The 21,738-nt window shown below is 45.4% G+C and overlaps 1 protein-coding gene and 1 long non-coding RNA gene across 8 annotated transcripts in view; one reads left to right on the forward strand and one right to left on the reverse strand.

The window, feature by feature from the left end:
• Positions 1-21,738, reverse strand: part of TTLL11 (tubulin tyrosine ligase like 11) — a 121,586-nt gene that overhangs the window by 91,737 nt on the left and 8,111 nt on the right. For both annotated transcript variants that reach the window (XM_083158538.1, XM_083158537.1), the window contains exons 2-3: positions 17,730-17,829; positions 16,886-17,019 (exon numbers count right to left, since the gene is read on the reverse strand). In XM_083158538.1, coding sequence (XP_083014664.1) covers positions 16,886-17,019; positions 17,730-17,829 — 234 coding nt within the window. The remainder of the gene's footprint in view (positions 1-16,885; positions 17,020-17,729; positions 17,830-21,738) is intronic.
• The window catches only part of LOC146035212 (uncharacterized), a 286,716-nt gene that overhangs the window by 10,748 nt on the left and 254,230 nt on the right, over positions 1-21,738 (forward strand). The window lies entirely within an intron of this gene.

Genomic DNA, 21,738 nt, shown 5'->3' on the forward strand with positions numbered 1-21,738 from the left:
CACAGACCAAGGGCCGCATTTATCAAGCTGCATCCCCCATAGGTTTATATGAGGGATGTGAAGCTGCCTGATGTATCAACATCAGGCAGCCCAGCTTTGCACCCCAAGGCTATCGCCATTCTGGGATGGCGATAGCCCATTGTAGCCAATGGCTACTGTTAGGTCTAAATTTTAGAAGGCATAAGGATCTCCTGCCGTCACAGGGGTGGAGAGAGGAGGAGCAAGGTCGGAAGAAGGGTTCCAAATGGACCCTCGCGGGCTCGCTTCGATCGCCGCACTTCGGGCACTTACTTACTAAAGGCAACCAGTGGTGGTGTGGATAGTGAAGGAGCAAGACCCCCGGCCTTGCTACTCCCCCTGGGCATGGAAGGTCCTTTAGCCCACTACAATTTAGCATCTACCCTATGGCTACAAATCGAACTGCATGAGCGGCAGTGCGGTCAGCGGGGTGGGGGGTGTCAGCGCATAACCGCGTATGCGCAGACCCCCTGGCTTCTGTGTCAGGGCATCGCAGGGACGGGCTCCTTACAGAGCACTGTCCCTGCGCCCTTACATTGTTAAATCCCGGCGGTATTGCACGATACTGCAATGCGATGTCCGGTGATGTCACAGCGCCGGCATCGCTCTGTAATGATAAATGCACCCCCAACTCTTAACACCAAAGTTCCTCGTATTTGCGTGTAAGGTGTATACAGCTATGAATGTGTGCGCGTTGGCTCTGCGGAGCGTCTCTTTTCGTTTCGGAGCGGCAGCTTTTCTTGCTGACATTAGCAGCTCCGTAGCCTAGAGAATCGCAACTGCATTTTCCCACAAACATGAATTAGGCCCAGTGTACTCTAATTTAGAACCTTGTTTGTTTAATCCTCAACATTATGTTCTGGTCACAGTAGGTTTATTCCCACTTTCTTCCAGTGTGTTTGATGTTTAAACAGAAAATCCTATTCTGCAATAGGAACAGCTGTGGTTCCAGCCACGGGAATTCATTTTTGGCCAGAGTAAATCAGGTGTTTGGCAATAAATGGCTGCGGCATACAAAGCCCACACTGATTAAAGTGTCAGGGCAACTGGTGTTTAGGAACAAGGTACCTGTCTGAGGCATTGTAAAACAGCTGTCTCTTTTATGGGTGCCAAAAGATAGTGTGTTCTAACTGACCCCCTTTTTGTATCAGATGTCCGGAAATTTTATGGATCAATAACTATCCCCAAATATCTGTTTGGCTCTTGAATGAGCCGGATCACCCTCCCCGTAAAGGACGCTCTCAGGTTTGTGGCTGTGTGTAAGATGCAATCCTTGATAATAAACTGCAATAGGATGTTGGCCGAGCTCAAGACTTGTCTACACAAAAGGTGAAAATTATTTTGAGAACAAATAGCAAACATGTGCTACAGCCGCACATGAAGGGAACAATTAATGTGGTTTATTTACTTGACAACCTGTACATTACCTTGTCTGTCACCATGTGTTCTGCATACCATGTGACACAGTAATACTTGTGCACCAACAGACCGTGTGTTCTCTGTGCCTATCATTGGCCTAGTGGTTTACTGACACAGTTACACTTGTGCGCCAACAGACCGTGTGTTCTCTCTACCTATCATTGGCCGAGCAGTTTACTGACACAGTAACACTTGTGCGCCAACAGACCGTGTATTCTCATTACCTACCAATGGCCGGGTGGTTTACTGACACAAACACTTGTGCACCAACAGACCATGTGCTCTCTGTACCTATCATTGGCCTAGTGGTTTACTGACACAGTTACACTTGTGCGCCAACAGATTGTGTATTCTCTGTGCCTATCATTGGCTTAGTGGTTTACGGACTCAGTAACACTTGTGCACCAACAGACCGTGGGCCAAATGTAATAGGGTGAGAGTTTCAGAAAGTGAGAGATTTTGGTAGAGTTTTCCCATGTTTTTTAAAGCAGCAATCAATTACATGGCAAAATCAACCTGGTTTTGCAGTGTAAGGACACAATAAGGGCTATTTCACACTGTCCGACCCCTGACGGACGGCGAAATCCCGCACGGCCAGGAAGCCGTGCCATGCACAGTAGTTGTGAATGGATACTATTGTGTCCATTGCAGCCGGATCCCGCCACTGGAAGGGACGGCTGCCGGGCTGTGGCCATCCCCTCCATGATAAACGACTGTGTGCTGCACGGCTTCCTGAGCCGGAGTGTGTGAAACCGCCCTAACACTGCACCAACAGACCATGTGCTCCCTGTACCTACCATTGGCCTAGTGGTTTACTGACACAGTTACACTTGTGCACCAACAGATAGTGTATTCTCAGTGCCTATCATTGGCTTAGTGGTTTACGGACTCAGTAACACTTGTGCGCCAACAGACAGTGTATTCTCTGTGCCTATCATTGGCTGGGTGGTTTACTGACACAGTTACACTTGTGCACCAACAGACCGTGTGTTCTCTGTGCCTATTATTGGCCGAGGAGTTTACTGACACAGTAACACTTGTGCACAAACAGATCGTGTGCTCTCTGTGCCTACCATTGGCCTAGTGGTTTACTGACACGGTTGTGCGCCAACAGATTGTGTATTCCTGTGCCTATCATTGGCTTAGTGGTTTACGGACTCAGTAACACTTGTGCGCCAACAGACCGTGTGTTCTCTGTGCCTATCATTGGCCGAGTGGTTTACTGACACAGTTACACTTGTGCACCAACAGACCGTGTGCTCTCTGTACCTACCATTGGCCTAGTGGTTTACTGACACAGTTACACTTGTGCGCCAACAGACCGTGTGCTCTCTGTACCTACCATTGGCCTAGTGGTTTACTGACACAGTTACACTTGTGCGCCAACAGATCGTGTATTCTCTGTGCCTATCATTGGCTTAGTGGTTTATGACTCAGTAACACTTGTGCGCCAACAGACCGTGTGTTCTCTGTGCCTATCATTGGCCTAGTGGTTTACAGACACAGTAAAACTTGTGCACCAACAGACCGTGTGCTCTCTGTACCTACCATTGGCCTAGTGGTTTACTGACACAGTTGTGCGCCAGCAGATTGTGTATTCTCTGTGCCTATCATTGGCTTAGTGGTTTACGGACTCAGTAACACTTGTGCGCCAACAGAGCGTGTGTTCTCTGTGCCTATCATTGGCCGAGTGATTTACTGACACAGTTACACTTGTGCACCAACAGACCATGTGCTCTCTGTACCTACCATTGGCCTAGTGGTTTACTGACACAGTTACACTTGTGCGCCAACAGATCGTGTATTCTCTGTGCCTATCATTGGCTGTGCAGTTTACTGACACAGTAACACTTGTGCACCAAAAGACCGTGTATTCTCTATATCTATCATTGGCCTAGTGGTTTACTGACACAGTAACACTTTTGCGCCAACAGACCATGCATTCTCTGTGCCTATCATTGGCCTAGTGGTTTACAGACACAGTAACACTTGTGCACCAACAGACCGCGTGTTCTCTGTGCCTATCATTGGCTGAGCAGTTTACTGACACAGTAACACTTGTGCACCAACAGACCGTGTGCTCTCTGTACCTACCATTGGCCTAGTGGTTTACTGACACGGTTGTGCGCCAACAGATTGTGTGTTCTCTGTGCTTATCATTGGCCGTGTGGTTTACTGACACAGTTACACTTGTGCACCAACAGACCGTGTGCTCTCTGTACCTACCATTGGCCTAGTGGTTTACTGACACAGTTACACTTGTGCGCCAACAGACCGTGTGCTCTCTGTACCTACCATTGGCCTAGTGGTTTACTGACACAGTTACACTTGTGCGCCAACAGATCGTGTATTCTCTGTGCCTATCATTGGCTTAGTGGTTTACGGACTCAGTAACTCTTGTGCGCCAACAGACCGTGTGTTCTCTGTGCCTATCATTGGCCTAGTGGTTTACAGACACAGTAACACTTGTGCACCAACAGACCGTGTGTTCTCTGTGCCTATCATAGGCCGAGCAGTTTACTGACACAGTAACACTTGTGCACCAACAGACCGTGTGCTCTCTGTACCTACCATTGGCCTATTGGTTTACTGACACAGTTGTGCGCCAACAGATTGTGTATTCTCTGTGCCTATCATTGGCTTAGTGGTTTACTGACACAGTTGTGCGCCAACAGATTGTGTGTTCTCTGTGCCTATCATTGATTTACTGACACAGTTACACTTGTGCACCAACAGACTGTGTGCTCTCTGTACCTACCATTGGCCTAGTGGTTTACTAACACAGTTACACTTGTGCGCCAACAGGTCGTGTATTCTCTGTGCCTATCATTGGCTGTGCAGTTTACTGACACAGTAACACTTGTGCACCAACAGACCGTGTATTCTCTATATCTATTATTGGCCTAGTGGTTTACTGACACAGTAACACTTTTGCGCCAACAGACCATGTATTCTCTGTGCCTATCATTGGCCGGGTGGTGTCCTGACACAGTAACACTTGTGCACCAACAGACCGTGTATTCTCTGTGCCCATCATTGACTGGGAGGTTTACTGACACAGTAACACTTGTGCACCAACAGGCCGTGTGTTCTCTGTGCCTACCATTGGCTGGGTGGTTTACTGACACAGTAACACTTGTGCGCCAACAGGCCGTGTATTCTCTGTGCCTACCATTGGCTCGGCCTGGCTATCTCTATACGCCGCGCTTTAACCATCTACAGGAACACAAGCTCAGCGCATAGACACTGCTACAAATGCACTAACAGGCATATGAAACTCAGGAAGAATAAAGGTCCTATCCCAAAGAGCTTGCACTTCAAATAGATTAGACAGGATGTTATTCCAACCGCCTTAGGGGCTGATGCACTAAATTCATCACCAGCAAGTAGATCTTGGCAAACGCCACCTAAACGCCCAGCGATTACGCGGCTAATGGCTAATGAAGCTCGGCAAATGGCTTTTATTCTGCTGCTTTCAAAATGACACTTTTTAATCCCATAAGGAGTGTCAGAAGTGACAGTATATGCTAAATGGCCGCTTGTTCCAGAGCCAAGCACTGTGTGTTCCGAGCGTCGGGAAGAGATGTGACGACGGCTTCGCTGTGCTTGCAGAAATGTCAGAGCGGATGGAAGAGTAATGGAGGAGATATATAACCACAGGTCTCCCAGCGCCAGCAACTAATCTCTGACACCCAGGAACGGAGACGCTGAGAGCTTCATCTTCTCCAGCTGCACACAGGGGGGACGCACAAGCCCAGGGAGTACTCCAGAAATAAGTCATCCTCAGCCACTCTGCATTATGTCAGACGATGGTGGGGTTGCTGGAGAACCCCCTTCCCCGGCTCTGATGTTATCTCACACTCACCCCCCAACTAGATGCTGCTTCTGTCTTCTCTATATGTATGCTAATAATACATAGATATAAAACAGATGATAAATGGAAACGAGACAGATAGATAGTGATACATAGATATGAGAGAGAACAAGAGATAGATAGATAAATAGATAGATAGATAGATATGAGATGTATAATGATACATAGATATGAGGTAAATAATGATAGGATAGATAGAATAGATAGATAGATATATAGATAGATAGATATATAGTAAGATAGATAGATATGAGATGTATAATGATACATAGATATGAGGTAAATAATGATAGGATAGATAGAATAGATAGATAGATAGATAGATAGATAGATAGATAGATATATAGATAGATAGATAAATAGATAGATATGAGATGTATAATGATACATAGATATGAGGTAAATAATGATATGATAGATAGAATAGATAGATATATAGATAGATAGAGAGATATATAGATAGATAGATAGATAAGCAGCGTGCACTCTGGGACATGAAGTTGATCACCGTGGTTCGAGACCTGGCACTTCGGATACATTTATATCTATATAACTGTGGTTGATAGAGCATGGCCGACAAGCCTAATATATAGAATAGATATATACGGCAGCAGCCATGATTACTTGCAGGACCCCACGGAGACAGGGAGTGGGAAAGGAGATCTCTGAGAGGGTTAGCCGTGTCACATGAAAGCCTACCCATGACAAATCTGTGTGCCCTGCAAGAGTCCTGCCTTGTAGGCTCACCAAGGAAATCAGTCTTGCTTGAGGAGAGATTTATTTTTATCATCCGCCAGCTTTATCATGCAATCAATTCCTGTCAGACATTTAATGCGCGCTTCTAATGCTCACTTACACTGGGGAGTCACTGGGAGAAGTAAGGGGAACACAATAATGGGACTCACTAGAAAGATGCATTATTCTCTGTCAGCCAAACAACCCCACACACATCCTTCCCGCGTCCGAGGTCAGAATGCCGCCAGGTTCTCACCTGTGCGTCCTCAGCAGGATGGGGCGTTAGTAAATACTGGATTTAATCAGGTTATGAAATTGGATTGCATCTACGTATATTTTTCAACAGGAAAGAAGATGCAGAATAATGACAGGCTTTACTGCAGCAGACGTATGAGGAGATATTGCTGTATACAATGGAGAGGAGTTACGTAATGTACAGACTAAGGACCTTATTCTAGTTCACTCTTTCTGACAAAATCCTTCTTAGATGGACAAAACCATGTACACTGCAGGTGGGCAGATGTCAAATGTGCAGAGAGAATTAGATTTGGATGAGTTATTTTGTTTCTGTGCAGGGTAAATACTGGCTGCTTTATTTTTACACTGCAATATAGATCTCACTTTGACGTAAAACCCCACCCAAATCTAATTCTCTCTGCACAGGTAACATCTGCCCCACCTGCAGTGCACATGGTTTTGTCCGTCTAATAAGGATTTTGTCAGAAAGAGTGAACTAGAATAAGGCCCTAAGGACCTTAGTCTGGTGGGTGCAAACAGGATGGCAAACTAGCAGTTCACCGTGTCCATTCGCACCCAGCATATGCACATTCGCAGAAATTTTATATATATATATATTTTTTTTTTTCATTTCTCAGGAAACCCTTTGCCTATTGCTGCTGTTAAAAAAATAAAAATAAAGATACTCTACGGTACCAAGGTTAAAAAGGGTGGTAACCACTGATCTAAGTTGTAAAATAAATACATAAATATATAAAGAGCTCAGTAAATATATGAACACACAAAAAGCTATGTTATTGCAATATTATGTTGATGAAGATTATCAATTATTCACTTGGCTACAGAACCACATCATGACATCAACACCGTGATCACTGTAGAAGTGACTGCATGAGAGCCTGCCGTAGCTCTGTGTTTTGCGTGCACAGTGTATACAACGCAAAGCGGCTCTCGAGTCCCCTCATCCTGGCTTGGGTACCAAACATGTTGCTGTAGGTATGGTAGTGGTCAGAAACATTATTTGAACCCTTTAGTTAAGGATAATTGGAGTCAGGAAGATCCATCGGTAAAACGAGAGCTGTGAGTTTGAGTGGCACAGCACTAATCAGAAAGACGTTACTGCTAGAGATCCTCATCGACAGTGAAGACTACTGAGGACCTCACTGGCCGATCAGTGGAGACTACTGAGGAACTCATTGGCCCGATCACTGGAGACTACTGAGGACCTCACTGGCCGATCAGTGGAGACTACTGAGGACCTCACTTGCCTGATCACTGGAGACTACTGAGGACCTCATTGGCCCGATCACTGGAGACTACTGAGGACCTCACTGGCCGATCAGTGGAGACTACTGAGGACCTCACTGGCCTGATCACTGGAGACTAATGAGGACCTCACTGGCCTGATCACTGGAGACTACTGAGGACCTCACTGGCCAGACCACTGAAGACTACTGAGGACCTCACTGTCCCGATCACTGGAGACTACTGAGGACCTCACTTGCCTGATCACTGGAGACTACTGAGGACCTCACTGTATGAGCTGCAGATGCTTATCAGGCTGGAGAAGGTTACAGTATGATTGCCCCTCTCAAGTGCTCTGTTAGAAGTGCACCAATGAAGACACTTCTACACCATTGTTACCGGTCTTGGGGAAATAAACATTTTTTTGCTATTAGATTTATTGTGTTCTCTTCATCTGAACTCTGAAGGGTTCCTCAACTTTCTAGCAGCATTAGTGTGGCAGAAGCAGGCCCGCAGCACATCAGTCTGTAAGGAGCCTGTGTGTAGAATATATATATGTCATAGTTATGGTAAGGGATTGTTTAACGCCTTCCCAACTGGGAACAGGTTCCCATTCCAGAGCGAAAAATGGACAGGAAAATATCCCACAGCCTGGCCGACTATGTGCAGCAAGCCTGTTACATACAGCACCACATGATAGGCCCCTAAATCCTCTCCGCTGTCCCCTCTACTGTAACACAAGATTTGCATTCAGAGTAAAATATCTGTTACCTAAGCGGGGATTATATCTCCTTCATCTCTCTGAGGAGACTTCCTCTCTCGTGTTCAATTGTCCGATTTATACTCCATACTATCATCTACACTGGTGCTTTTCACTCTTGGTTTCAGGACCCTTACAGGTCATGTTTTCCAGCCCACCTAGGCAGTGCAGAGCATCCGCACCACACCTGGTTACACATGGCAACATCTGCACCACACCTGGTTACACCTGGCAGCATCTGCACCACACCTGGCTACATCTGCACCACACCTGGCAGTATCTGCACCACACCTGGTCACACCTGGCAACATCCGCAACTCACCTGGTCACACCTGGCAACATCCGCACCACCCGTGGTTACTCCTGACAGCATCTGCGCCACACCTGGTCACACCTGGCAACATTCGCACCACACATAGTTACACCTGGCAGCATCTGCACCACACCTGGTTACACCTGGCAACATCCACACTACACCTGGTCCCACCTGGCAACATCCACACTACACCTGGTCCCACCTGGCAACATCCGCACCACACCTGGTCCCACCTGGCAACATCTGCACCACACCTGGTCACACCTGGCAACATCCGCACCGCACCTGGTCACACCTGGCAACATCCGCACCACACCAGGTTACAAAGGGAGAGATAGAGTCTGCACACTACTCTGTTAGACCTTTTCAATTAAGGCTGCATATCCCTCCTCCTAACCTCTTTTGATCCTCCTATCCTGCCTCCGTTCCCCTCCGTTCCTACTTATCCTCTTGTTTTTCGTTCGTCCACCCACCTATTTTTAGTCTGTTAACTCTTATGAGTAGGGTCCTCCTGCCTCACGTACTCACCCTACCTCATTACCTCACCAGTGCTCCTGTCCTGTCCTGTTCTTCCCTTCCTCTACTTCATCTTCAGTCTCCTTGACAATTTTGACACCCCTCACTGCCATTGCCACACTGCGTCATCTGGATCCAACCAGCCGTCTACCATCCTATATTCTTTGGAGAAAAAACATCTTTTTGAGACCCTCCACCTGGCTTCATATATGCCACTATCAAGCGGAGAAGATTTCATCCACAACCCCATACGGAGATCACAGCTTCTTCAGCAGTCCTAAATGGACACAAGACTCCCAATGGACAAACAGTGGTAATTATAATCATCTTCTAAATTCGCTGACTTTAATCAAGTGGAAACTTTATATACCATCTCAGTTCAAAAAGAACTTTATTGGGTCTTTATCGAGACTCCCACCCCACGGCATTTATAGGACGGATCCTATTAACATTCTATAAAAAGTGGCATCCACTGAGGGCCTGAGCTTTTATTCATATATATTTAATTGTGTATTCCTTTATTATATTGTTTTTTTATTGTCATATTCATGTGTAATAAATTTTTATATTGATATTCCTCATTTGCAAGCGCTACTCTATCTTTCTTTTCTTTACTTCTGAACTGATGCTGATTTTAGTTCTACCAGCTATACCCCTATTTATACTGTATTTTTCAACACACCCTGTACGTTACCTTGTAATTTGTTTTTTTGTTTGCTATGTACGGCGCTGCGGACACTTTGCGGCGCCTTATAAATCAACGTACTACTACTACTACTACTACTATCCGCACTTTATCATATATTACTATGTGCGGGGGTGCAGTCCAAAGCAGCTAGTGATAAATATATTTGAGAAGAACAAGAAAGAACTGCCTGGCTGGACGCACACCACAAGAAGATTTTTTTGGGGTTTTGAAGGGTTAAATTAGTTAATATTTAACTTTTATTGGTTTCAAAATAAAAAAGAATAATTCCCTTTTGTTTCCTTCATTTATTGGGATAGAAGGGAATGTGTCGTGGAGGTGAAACAAGGGGTTAAAATCATGGACATACAGTATACAACACATAGTACACATGGGGGAAATTTATTAAGATGTGTATTCTACTTCACATGTTATGTTGCTATGGGCAACCAATCAGAATCTACTTCCTAATTATTTAGCACCCTTTAGAAGATAGTAGACAGGATCTGATTGGTTGCCTATAGCAACATCACATGTCAAGTACAGTTCCCATCTTTGTAAATTTCCCCATAGACTGTGCTCACAGAAAGATAGAAGTGGTAATAGTATTACAGATGCAGAGCCTGCCTGTTGTCACCAATTACTCTTTATTGTTTGGAGAACTAGACTGTTATTTCTCTGCTAATTTGCAGTTAATTGCTTATATTTGTCTTCTGACATTAAGCTCAAGGTAGTCTCTCCAGGGGATGGATGTTGGTTACTTATAATTGTTTCTGTTTAGAATTGTAAAAGTGAAACAAAGTTACATCTGGCAGCATCTGCCCCACACCTGGTTACACCCAGCAATATCTGCACCACACCTGGTTACCCCTGGCAACATCTGCACAACACCTAGTTACATCCGGCAACATCTGCACAACACCTGGTTACATATGGCAACATCTGCATCACTCCAGGTTACATCCGGCAACATCTGCACCACTCCAGGTTACACCCGGCAACTTCTGCCCCACACCTGGTTACACCCGGCAACTTCTGCCCCACAACTGGTTACACCCAGCAGCATCTGCCCCACAACTGGTTACACCCGGCAGCATCTTCCCCACAACTGGTTACACCTGGCAACATCTGCATCACAACTGGTTAAACCTGGGAGCATCTGCACCAAACCTGGCAACATTTGCACCACTCCTAGTTACACCTGCCAACATTTGCACCAGACCTGGTTACATCCGGCAGCATATGCACCACACCTGGTTACACCCGGCAGCATCTGCACCACAAATGGTTACACCTGGTAGCATCTGCACCACACCTGGTTACCCCCGGCAACATCTCTACCTCACCTGGTTACACCCAGCAACATCTGCACCACACCTGGTTACACCCAGCAGCATCTGCACCACAACTGGTTACACCTGGTAGCATCTGCAACACACCTGGTTACATCCGGCAACATCTCTACCTCACCTGGTTACACCCAGCAATATATGCCTCACACCTGGTTACACCCAGCAACATCTGCACCACACCTGGTTACACTCGGCAGCATCTGCCCCACAACTGGTTACACCCGGCAGCATCTGCCCCACAACTGGTTACACCCAGCAGCATCTGCACCACACCTGGCAACATTTGCACCACACCTAGGTACACCTGGCAACATTTGCACCACACCTGGTTACATCCGGCAACATCTGAACCACAACTGGTTACACCTGGTAGCATCTGCACCACACCTGGTTACTACTGACAACATATCTACAACGCCTGGTTACATCTGGCAACATCTGCACCACACCTGGTTACTCTTGACAACATCTCTACCACACCTGTTACATATGGCAAAATCTGCACCACAACAGGTTACACCTGGCAACATCTGCACCAAACCTGGCAACATCAGACAGCATATGCACCACACCTGTTACATCTGACAGCATCTGCACCACACCTGGTTACATCTGGCAACATTTGCACCACAACTGTTTACACCTGCCAACATTTGCACCACACCAGGTTACTCCTGACAACATTTCTACCACACCTGGTTACACGCGGTAGCATCTGCACCACATAAAGTTACACCCGGCAGTACCCACACAACACTTGGTTACAGCGAGCAGTACCTACACCACACCTGGTTACAGACAGTAGTATCTACACAAAGCCTGCTTACACCGGGCAATACCTACCCCATACCTGAATATAAACAGCTGAATTTTCCGCCTGACTGCATAGTAACATACACTAGTAAATGCCCAATCACACAAAGTGCTGCCACACCTGTACTGCCAGTAATTGCTTATTTATTATCCCCAAGTGACCCGCTGCACCCCCAGGCTTCTTTCTTCACACAAGAATATTTTGCTTCACTGCAACATGAGGATAAAGTAATCATTAAACTGAAAAGCAGCCAGAAGTAATTATTGTGCTCAATGGCAATAATTAGAATTTCTTTTAAAAAAATGTAATTAGAGTTTTAAAAATGTACATTGCAAGCTAATTACAGAAGGTAATTATTGTAGTTTTACCAGCTCCTTGGGGCAGTCACATCGCTGCCTGTTACCTGCACTTACGGTAAGAGGAGTATTATGTGTGTCTCAGTGAGTTATGGTGTACACTTATACATAAACTAGTAAGCCCGCCCGAAGCGAATACCACAGCATCTAGTCAGCTACCTTGTGATTGCCTCTGTGTTTGTGCATGTGTGAGAGAGTAAGAGATGTCGTTTGACTCGCTGCTGACAGATGGCAGTGTTTCAGAGACACACTATATATATATATATATATATATATATATATATATATATATATATATATATATATATATATATATAGGTCATAAAATGATGTAGCCATACAACCAAATGCAAAACACCAAAGTATCCGCAAGTGATAGGACCAGCACTTCCAGTAAACTTCAAATTATACGTTTTAATCAGTCAGGTAGATAAAGAAGGGTCGTCATACTCATCTACAGGCAGTAGCAGCTTAATAAACCACAAATGCATCTCTCAGTGGTAGCAGCATCAATGAAGCCTGCCTAGTAGCCATACATGCACCCTGACGGGCTGTTTTGGTGCAAATGCGCCTTTCTCAAAGGGTTACCCAGGTAATAAGGTGTATGACTATTAAGCTCCGACATGTCAGTCCATTGATCTCGGACCTTTATCAAGGAGCATAATTCAGTGTAGTACAACAAGTCACAATCTGCAACATCGGTGAAGGTGAACCATCCTAATGCTAGGGGACACCATACACCTTATTACCTTTGATGAATATTGCTTAATAAATCACCATTTGGATTTTATAACAAAGTGAATTCTTCTGTTATATGGAGAGTGCCTACTTCTCACATGAGAAAACTGGACTGCATTTAGGAGTTCATGCATTAAACATGGACCCCCTGTAGGCACCCCACCATTTACTCTGATTGATTGCGAGTGCAGGAGGCCGGCGGCCATTTTCCTGTAGCCGCGGCCGTGTTCTGGAAGCCACGGTCAGCGCAGGAGGGATGCCTGGAGGAGGTGGATGGTGATCCAGCGCGGCTCGCAGTGGCTAAGCGGCCCGGGGGAGCAGGAGGGCTGTCGGACCCCACCGGACCCCGCCCAGCAGCAGAGGGAGGGACAGCAACAATGGTGAGTTGCTGGTGGGAAATTCTGGCACTGTGGGGCATATGTGTTTCTGGCACTGTGGGGGCATTTCTGGCACTGTGGGGGCATATGTGTATTTGGCAGTGTGGGGGAATATCTGGCACTGTGGGGGCATATCTGTATCTGGCACTGTGGGGGGGGATATCTGGCACTGTGGGGGCATATGTGTATCTGGCACTGTGGGGGGGAATATCTGGCACTGTGGGGGCATATGTGTCTCTGGCACTGTGGGGGCATATGTGTCTCTGGCACTGTGGGGGCATATCTGGCACTGTAGGGGCATATGTGTATTTGGCACTGTGGCAGAATATCTGGCACTGTGGGGGCAAATCTGGCACTGTGGACATCACATTGTGCGGTGTAATGGGCATCATGGTATGGGGCGTAATGGGCATTACGGTGTGGGGAGCATTGGGTAATTGCCATCACAGTATGGGGTGCAATGGGCATCAAGGTGTGCGGCATAATGTGTAATTAGCATCACAATGTGCAATCTGCAGGTACACAATACAATCAAGGTACAGGCCATGCCCCCTTATGATAAGCCACACGCCTAATTTTTCAGCGCGCCTCCGGCGTGCACAAGCATTCAGTCTTCCAGAGAGATGGGGGGTATGGGCCAGTGCTCTGGACTTGCCCCCTAGGCTAAAAGTTGCCAGCCAGCCCCTGCTTATTACAGTCATCATTTAGACTGGTAAGCGGACCTGTCACCTGCCCATAAATCAGTTGTCTGAATACACAATTACTGTACAGTATCTTCCATTTTTTTATTTCAAATCTGTATGGAGTCAGCAAGACCTATGAATATTCATGAGTATAAATAAGGGCATGACAAAAAGCATGCTCACTGCACTCCTAAGTTATACCATGTGACCTCATCACACTGCCAGCTTGCGGTACACAGGCTCTGAATGATCACATGACATTAGTGGCACAGCAACCTTTAGCCAATGGGACAGTTCACATCAATAACTCATTTAAATAATGCTGGAAGCATTGCCGCGGAAAGTACAAGACAATGGACTATCAATCTGGAGCGCAAATTGCAAACCTGAGTTTCTTTAAATTGAGAGCATGCCCTGCTTGAATTCTAGGACTGGCATTTTAACAACAGCTGGGGAAGCCAGGATTTATTATGCATTATGGCTCAGATAGAGCCTAGAAATGTAACAATAAAAATATAAGTATAGAATCAACAGAAAGAGCACGAATATCAAGACACATGATTGTATTTGACTTTGCTGCCATCTACAGACGGATATAAAAGATGCAGGTAACTTGTGAAGTCATGTTAAAAATAGCCTATAAATACACACCAGGGTTTTATGAATACAAAGACCAACCATTATAATCCCGATATTAACTGTTCAGTCCAGGCCTTCCATCTTCTTGTGCCCTCCGCTATGATGCACCATATTAGTACAGGCGGTCACCCTTTCCCTGGTCTCCTGGTTTCGCCTTTGTAACCAAATAATGTCTGACTCAAACTCTATGAATAAACTCCTGCAATGTATTATGTATGTAACACCATTAACTAAACATATTGCTTGTTCTTTGCTTTGTGACATCAAACTGATTATTTTACTAATTTGAATTTTTTACTATGGTTTTTTTATTTTCCTATTAAATTATCATATGGCTTTTGTTATATTATTATTACGCTAACATATCACACTTAACATATTACTTAATACAAGTGCTTAGTACTGCATGGTGGTTAGCATTACTGCCACACAGCACTGAGGTCATGGGTTTGATTCCCACCATGGACCTAACTGTGGAATAATTAATTCTTAAGAACACTAAGACAGAACATTATATGATTGAGTTTAATGCAACAAAAAATACATACTTTTCCAGGAAAGCCATTAAAACTGTCAAATTTCCTGTCACCATGACAAACCACCACTCAGAGCCCGCCCTAGGCATAGGAAAACTAGGTAAATGTCCAGAGCATTTGGGGCTTTCATTCCAAGCCTAGGGTAGGGTCAGCCTGACAATGGGCAGTGGCTGTTTGTGGGGCACCTGAAAGGCAGATAGCACCAGTGGTTTTGCACTGGGTGCTTACCACGATTGGAGCTCCAAGCTCAGCTCCAATCGGGCAACAGATTATATAGCTGAGCTGAGATGTAACAAATATAGCCAATGGTCCTTGAGAAGGGCTGCAGGAGTGGTTGGGGTGTAATAATGTGTATAATGTGCGGCATATGTGTAAGGAACATAACTGTGTGGCATTATTTGTATAAGGGCATTACTAATTTGTGGCATAATATGTAAGTGCATTACAGTGTGGCATTATGTGCATAAGGGATGTCCCTATCTTGTGGCATTATGTGTATAAGGTGCACTACTGTGTGGTGTAATGTGTATAAAGGGCACTACTGTGTGATGTAATATGTGAATAAGCAGTAATACCAGGTGGCATTATGTACTGTATAAGAGGCATTACTGCATGGCATAATGTTTATAAGTGGTAATACTACTATGTGGTACTACATGCATAAGATTCACTACTGTGTGGGAGAATGTGTATAAAGGTCACTACGATGCAGTGTAATGTGAATAAGGATCAATACGGTGTGGTGTAATGTGAAAAAGGAGCAAAAGGGTGCATCGTAATGTGAATAAGGAACAATGTAGTTTGGTGTAATGTAAATATGCAGCAGTACGGTGTGGTGTAATGTAAATAAGGAGCAATACAGTGGAGTGTAATGTGAATAACGAGCTGGAGGGTGTGGTGTAATGCGAATAAGGAAGAGTATGGTGTGATGTAATGTGAATAAGGGGCAATATGGTGAAGTGTAATGTAAAAAAGGAGAAGTATGGGGTGCAGTAACGTAAATAAGTAGCAGTGTGGTGTAATGTGAATAAGAAGCAGTACGGTGCAGTGTACTGTGAATAAGGAGCAGTAGAGTGTGATATAATGTGAATAAGGAGCAGTAGGGTATGGTGCAATGCGAAAAAGGACCAGTACATAGTGGGGTTATGTGAATAAGGGGCAGAAAAGTGCAGTGTAATGTGAATAAGAAGCAATACAGGTTGGTGTAATGTGAATAAGGAGCAGTATAAGGCAATATAATCTAAATAAGGAACAATACAGTGTAGTGTAATGTAAATAAGTAGCAATATGGTGAAGTGTAATGTGCATAATGAGCAATACTGGGTGGTGTAATATGACTAAGGATCTGTGCTGGGCCTGATGCAGAACTAGTTGTGGTGCTAAGGGGCACCAACCAAAATCTTGCCTACGGCATCAATTTGGTTAGGGCCGGCTCATGTGTCTATTGATACTTCTTTTCTTGCCAAAACTACGGAATCACACAGCAGCCCTACATCATAATTTGCACGTCATGCTAAGAAAGTGATGGAGCTATTTAAAAAAAATGGGCTAGCCTATTGTGTGTGGCACAGGAGCTGACACTTACCTCTGCAGTGAAGAGATGGTACTCATCAGGAAGGATCCAGGACTGCGGGTAGAAGTTATACTCCTCTGGATACAGCTCCTGCATGGTTCTTACAGCCCGACTGAGGTTGATCTTCCGCACCATTTCAATCATACCTTTAGAGAAAGTAAATGCAACTCCTCATCACTTCATAGCAAGTTCTCTCTCTATTATCAGTAATCCATGAATTAATATACAGTACATGAAATGCTGCAAAGGACTCTGGGATGCTGACCACATACAGTGCAGTCTAAGAAGTAGATACAGTATGGTTACCGGAACACACAGCGTGCTATATTTTCTCTGTGCACAATGTTCATGGACATCAGACAATGGCCCTTATTCTGGTTGATTCTCTCAGCGCGAATTTGCACGGGCACCGATGTTTTGCGCATGTGCAGCAGCATTTCTGTGCATGGGCGCATGCGAACTTGGCAAAAAGTCTGTTCGCCGAGTGCAAGCACCCAGCCTTGCGTGTGGAGTGTCGGCCTGGCCATTAGCATATGTGAACGCCCAGCGTTTCATGGGCGTAACCATGAAAACGCTGGCCGTACACATGCTAATGTGTCCGTGACACACGTCCAGGGGGAGCAGACAGCGGACATGCGAATAGATGTTCATGTAAAACATCCGTTCGCAAGCCTTGCGAACGCATTCCGGGTGCGAATGGGTGGAGCCGGCTAACCATTCGCAAGGCAGGGTTAGAGTGACAAGGATGTGAATTCGCATCCGAGCGAGTCAACCAGAATAAGGGCCAATGGGAGAACAAGTGACAGAGGGAATACTCCTGCATAGGAGTATGAGCCATGGCGGCAATGGGCTGTACCTGGGAACTTGTTGACTTGTCCAGAGCAGATGTTCTCACTCTCGTGGAAAGATACTCCGTGCCAGTAAATGTCGCACGGCAAGCGGCGGCCGTGGGGAAACTGGAAGACAAACAATGATATCTGAAGACAGATCGCGATATGAAAAAATATATTACTGATCAGTGACACAGAGAGGGGCCCTTATTGGGATTCAGCTTCGGGGGGTAACGGAACTGCGCAGCCAGACACCCATAATAAATATACAATGAAGTTAATTGGTAATAACACAGATACAGGGTAAAGGAAAAGTGTGGCCATACACTACCAATAATACAGATACAGGGTAAAGGAACTGCGCAGCCATACAACACCAATAATACAATAAACTATAGGCAACAGTAGAAGTTAATTAGCAATAATACAGATACAGGGTAAAGAAACAGTAGAAGTTAATAAGGGAAAATACAAAAATTTAGGGGGTGATTCACGTTCATTCACAATTATGCTCATCTGCAGCCCCCCTGTGCGAAGGAGTTTGCAGCCATCTGAATGGGCAGGGGGCTGACGGCGTTTCCTGGGTGCACAGTGGGTGCACCCAGAAAAACGCTGGGCGTCCCCATGCAAACGCAGGTGTGCGAGAACAGCGCCCCCCCTCCCTGTTCTCGCACATTTCCCAGCCAACTAAAAGTCAGTATTGACAAACGAGGGAAAAATCATTTGCCCATCGAACGTTCCCCCCCCCCACCCCCGTGCGCTCGCATGAATGTGTCAGCATACATTCCATTTGCATGCTTCCAAGGGAATTCACGGGGCAGCGGGGGGCTGGCGTTCACCTGGTGGCGTTAGCCCGCTCGCTTAGCAGCAAAAGCAGACCAAGCTGAATAAGGCCCTTACTGTGATTCTATAAGAGCCTTGTATAGCAGTCAGTCTCACCAGGCCACACTGAATTCCAATTCCAAGTAAAGTAGATAGCCACCATCCAGACAAGAAAACCCCGCCCCATGCAAATCCGGGAATACATACAAATGATTTTACCAGTCTGATCGGGGCCAGTGCCCACAGACCCTCCCTGAAAACATCTGGTTATGGCGACACTCCCAGAAAACAGACGGTTACATCCCCCGAAAGCCACATTCTTATCAGTCAAATTGCGCGGGGATAGAGATTAGATCCTTTCGCTAATTTTGACGCTATTTGGGGCTCCCGCATTAGGGCTAAGATCCGTACGCATGCGGTCATTCCATAAACGAACACCTGAGTTTGTGCATCTAAAGACTAAACATACACAAACGGATTTCAGATCCAGTCTCACGCCCTGTACACACGGGGGAGATATATTGCTCAGCCATATATTGCTAGCAATATATGGCTGAGCAATATATTGCTCAGTTTCTCCTTTTCATCAGCGACCAGAGATGGTCACTGATGAAAGGGAACCTCTGCCGGGGGAGCCGCAGAGGGAATCAGCTGGTCGCAGGAGCTTGCGATTAGAACGGGGCTGAAAACGGGAGCGCGCACCTGGCGATTTCGCCGGGGCACACTCCCATCACTGGCAATATGGTCGCCAGCGACCATATTTCCAGCGATTTCAGCCCCTATTGCCCACGTGTGTACACAGCTTTAGGTCAGAAAAGTAAAGAGAGATAAGTCCGAGGATTAATGTCCTGTATAAAGTTGTGTAATCTCAGGAAGTTGTAATGGCTCCAGCTCGGATATTATTCACCAGGGTTCGCTGCGGTTATGAGGGCTGCGAGGCCGCGAGACCTGTAAATGAGCACATTTATTTGCTAGCTCTGCAATGACTTGTCAGTTTTGAAGCCCCAACATAGCTCATGTCCACACCAATGGCTCGGTCAGTCACTCCGTCTCCGGGATGAATGTGGCAGACTGATTAACGTACAGAAACTGGCGGACAGACCGGAATTAGCAACACTGCCGGCGCGGGCAATGGCCCTTATTCAGATCTGATCGCAGTACAAATTTGTTCTCAAAATGGGCAATACCATGTGCACTGCAGGTGGGGCAGATGTAATATGTGCAGAGAGAGTTAGATTTGGGTGAGTTATTTTGTTTCTGTGCAGGGTAAATACTGGCTGCATTATTTTTACACTGCAATTTTGATTTCAGTTTCAACACACCCCACCCAAATTTAACTCCCTCTGCACATGTTACATCTGCCCCACCTGCAGTGCCCATGGTTTTGCCCATTTTGAGAACAAACTTGTTCTGCGATCAGATCTGAATAAGGGCCAATGTCCTAAATACGGAACCTGCAGTAAGGACTTAACCCATATCCGGATCATAAGTCCAAAGTGTTTAGGTCGACATTATATTGTCGACATGCATTAAGTCATCAGGTTCAAAAGGTTGACTTGTTATTTCAATACCTGCTTAATTTACTAACCCCGCAAACATATATAGAAAATAGTAACCAGTGGCGAGAGAAGCGGCTCTGCAGGGGTAGAAGTTTGTTCTGATGATGGACACATAAGCGGATTGATTCAACATTTACAACAAAGGGGTGGATCCTGGTGGAGTGATAAAGTGGGAGCGGATAATACACCAGCCAATCAGCTCCTGTCAAGTTACAGGCTGGCTTTGAAAAATGAGAGCTCGGAGCTGATTGGATGCTGCTTTATCATCTTTTCACTTTATCACTTCATCAGGCTTCTTACATCTAACTGCCCCCCCCCCCCCCCAAAAAAAAAAACCATGTGTTGACCATTCGTAACAATGGTCTACATACTGTAAGGCATGGGTCTTCAAACTGTGGCCCTCCAGATGTTGTGAAACTACATGTTCCAATATGCATTGCCACATTTTATCCAATAAGAGCATGCCAAAACTGTCAGGGCATGCTGGGACATTTAGTTCCACAACATCTGTAGGGCCGCAGTATGAAGACCCATGCTGTAAGGAAAGGAGTATGTTACACACTCATACAGCTGTACTGATGCCATGCTGAAGGGTCGCAGACCTTTACCCCCATTGCAGGTATTCGCTATCGGGCCCTAAGTTGGACACTGACCATATGGTGCACATAATAATGGGGCACCCTTGTCATTAAAAATAAATAAAAAAAATCATTTTAATATATTTTATTCAAGTGCAACAACACAGTAGGCAAAAATGTGCACCCACATAGGGGAGGGGGGGTAAGGAGGACCCCAGCGCTTCAGCCTGATCAGCCTTTTGGTTGATCAGGCCTTGGTCGCTAGGCTGTTGCCTGCATGCCTCTGACATACTGGTTGGCTGCTCAGTGTCCTGATAGGAGGCGGAGCCTTCTTACATGGGTCTCTGCCATATTGGTAATGCCACCGATCAAGTAATACTCATGTAATAACAGAAATAAGACACATCGGGTGAGATTTAATAGGGTGAGAGAATCCGAAAATGAGAGATTTAGTAAGAAATCGGTTTTTTTTTTTTTTTTTAAAGCGGCAATCATTTACACAGGAAAATCAAACTGGGTTTGCAGTGTAAATGATTGCCGCTTTAAAAAACAAAAACCCTGGAGATTTCTTACCAAATCTCTCATCCTATTAATTTCGCCCCCCATTATGTGGTTTACAACAAGGTAATTACAGATTGAAGGAATTGGTAAACAATAAGAAGAGAAAATATATTTTTACTAAGACAGATGAGTGAATTAATAAACTGGGAAAGAAATAACGTATCATTGAATAAAAGGAGCAGCCACTGGACCAGGACCGGCCGGCGCTGCTAGCGTGCAATAAATCTGGCAATATGATGAAATATAGCAAACGTCATGGTTCCTATGTAAGGAAAGCCGACGTTCAGAGGGGATGGGTTTCCTTGTTACAGTACAGGAGGATTGGTTTACTGTTCAGAACAATTAGTTATTGTTAAGCAATTACACTGCTAAAAGGTCCTTGTTAAAGGAAACCGTAACTATGGTAACGGTTTCCTGTGTAATAACTCGCCAGTGCGCTGTGTTGTCCTAAAAGTCAATGATCTCATTTACATATAACCAAGAGCAGCCTCTATTACTGAGCCGATGTCAGCGCT

The sequence above is a fragment of the Crinia signifera genome, chromosome 9 (assembly GCF_055691185.1).
Source record: "Crinia signifera chromosome 9, ASM5569118v1, whole genome shotgun sequence".
NCBI lineage: Eukaryota > Metazoa > Chordata > Amphibia > Anura > Myobatrachidae > Crinia > Crinia signifera.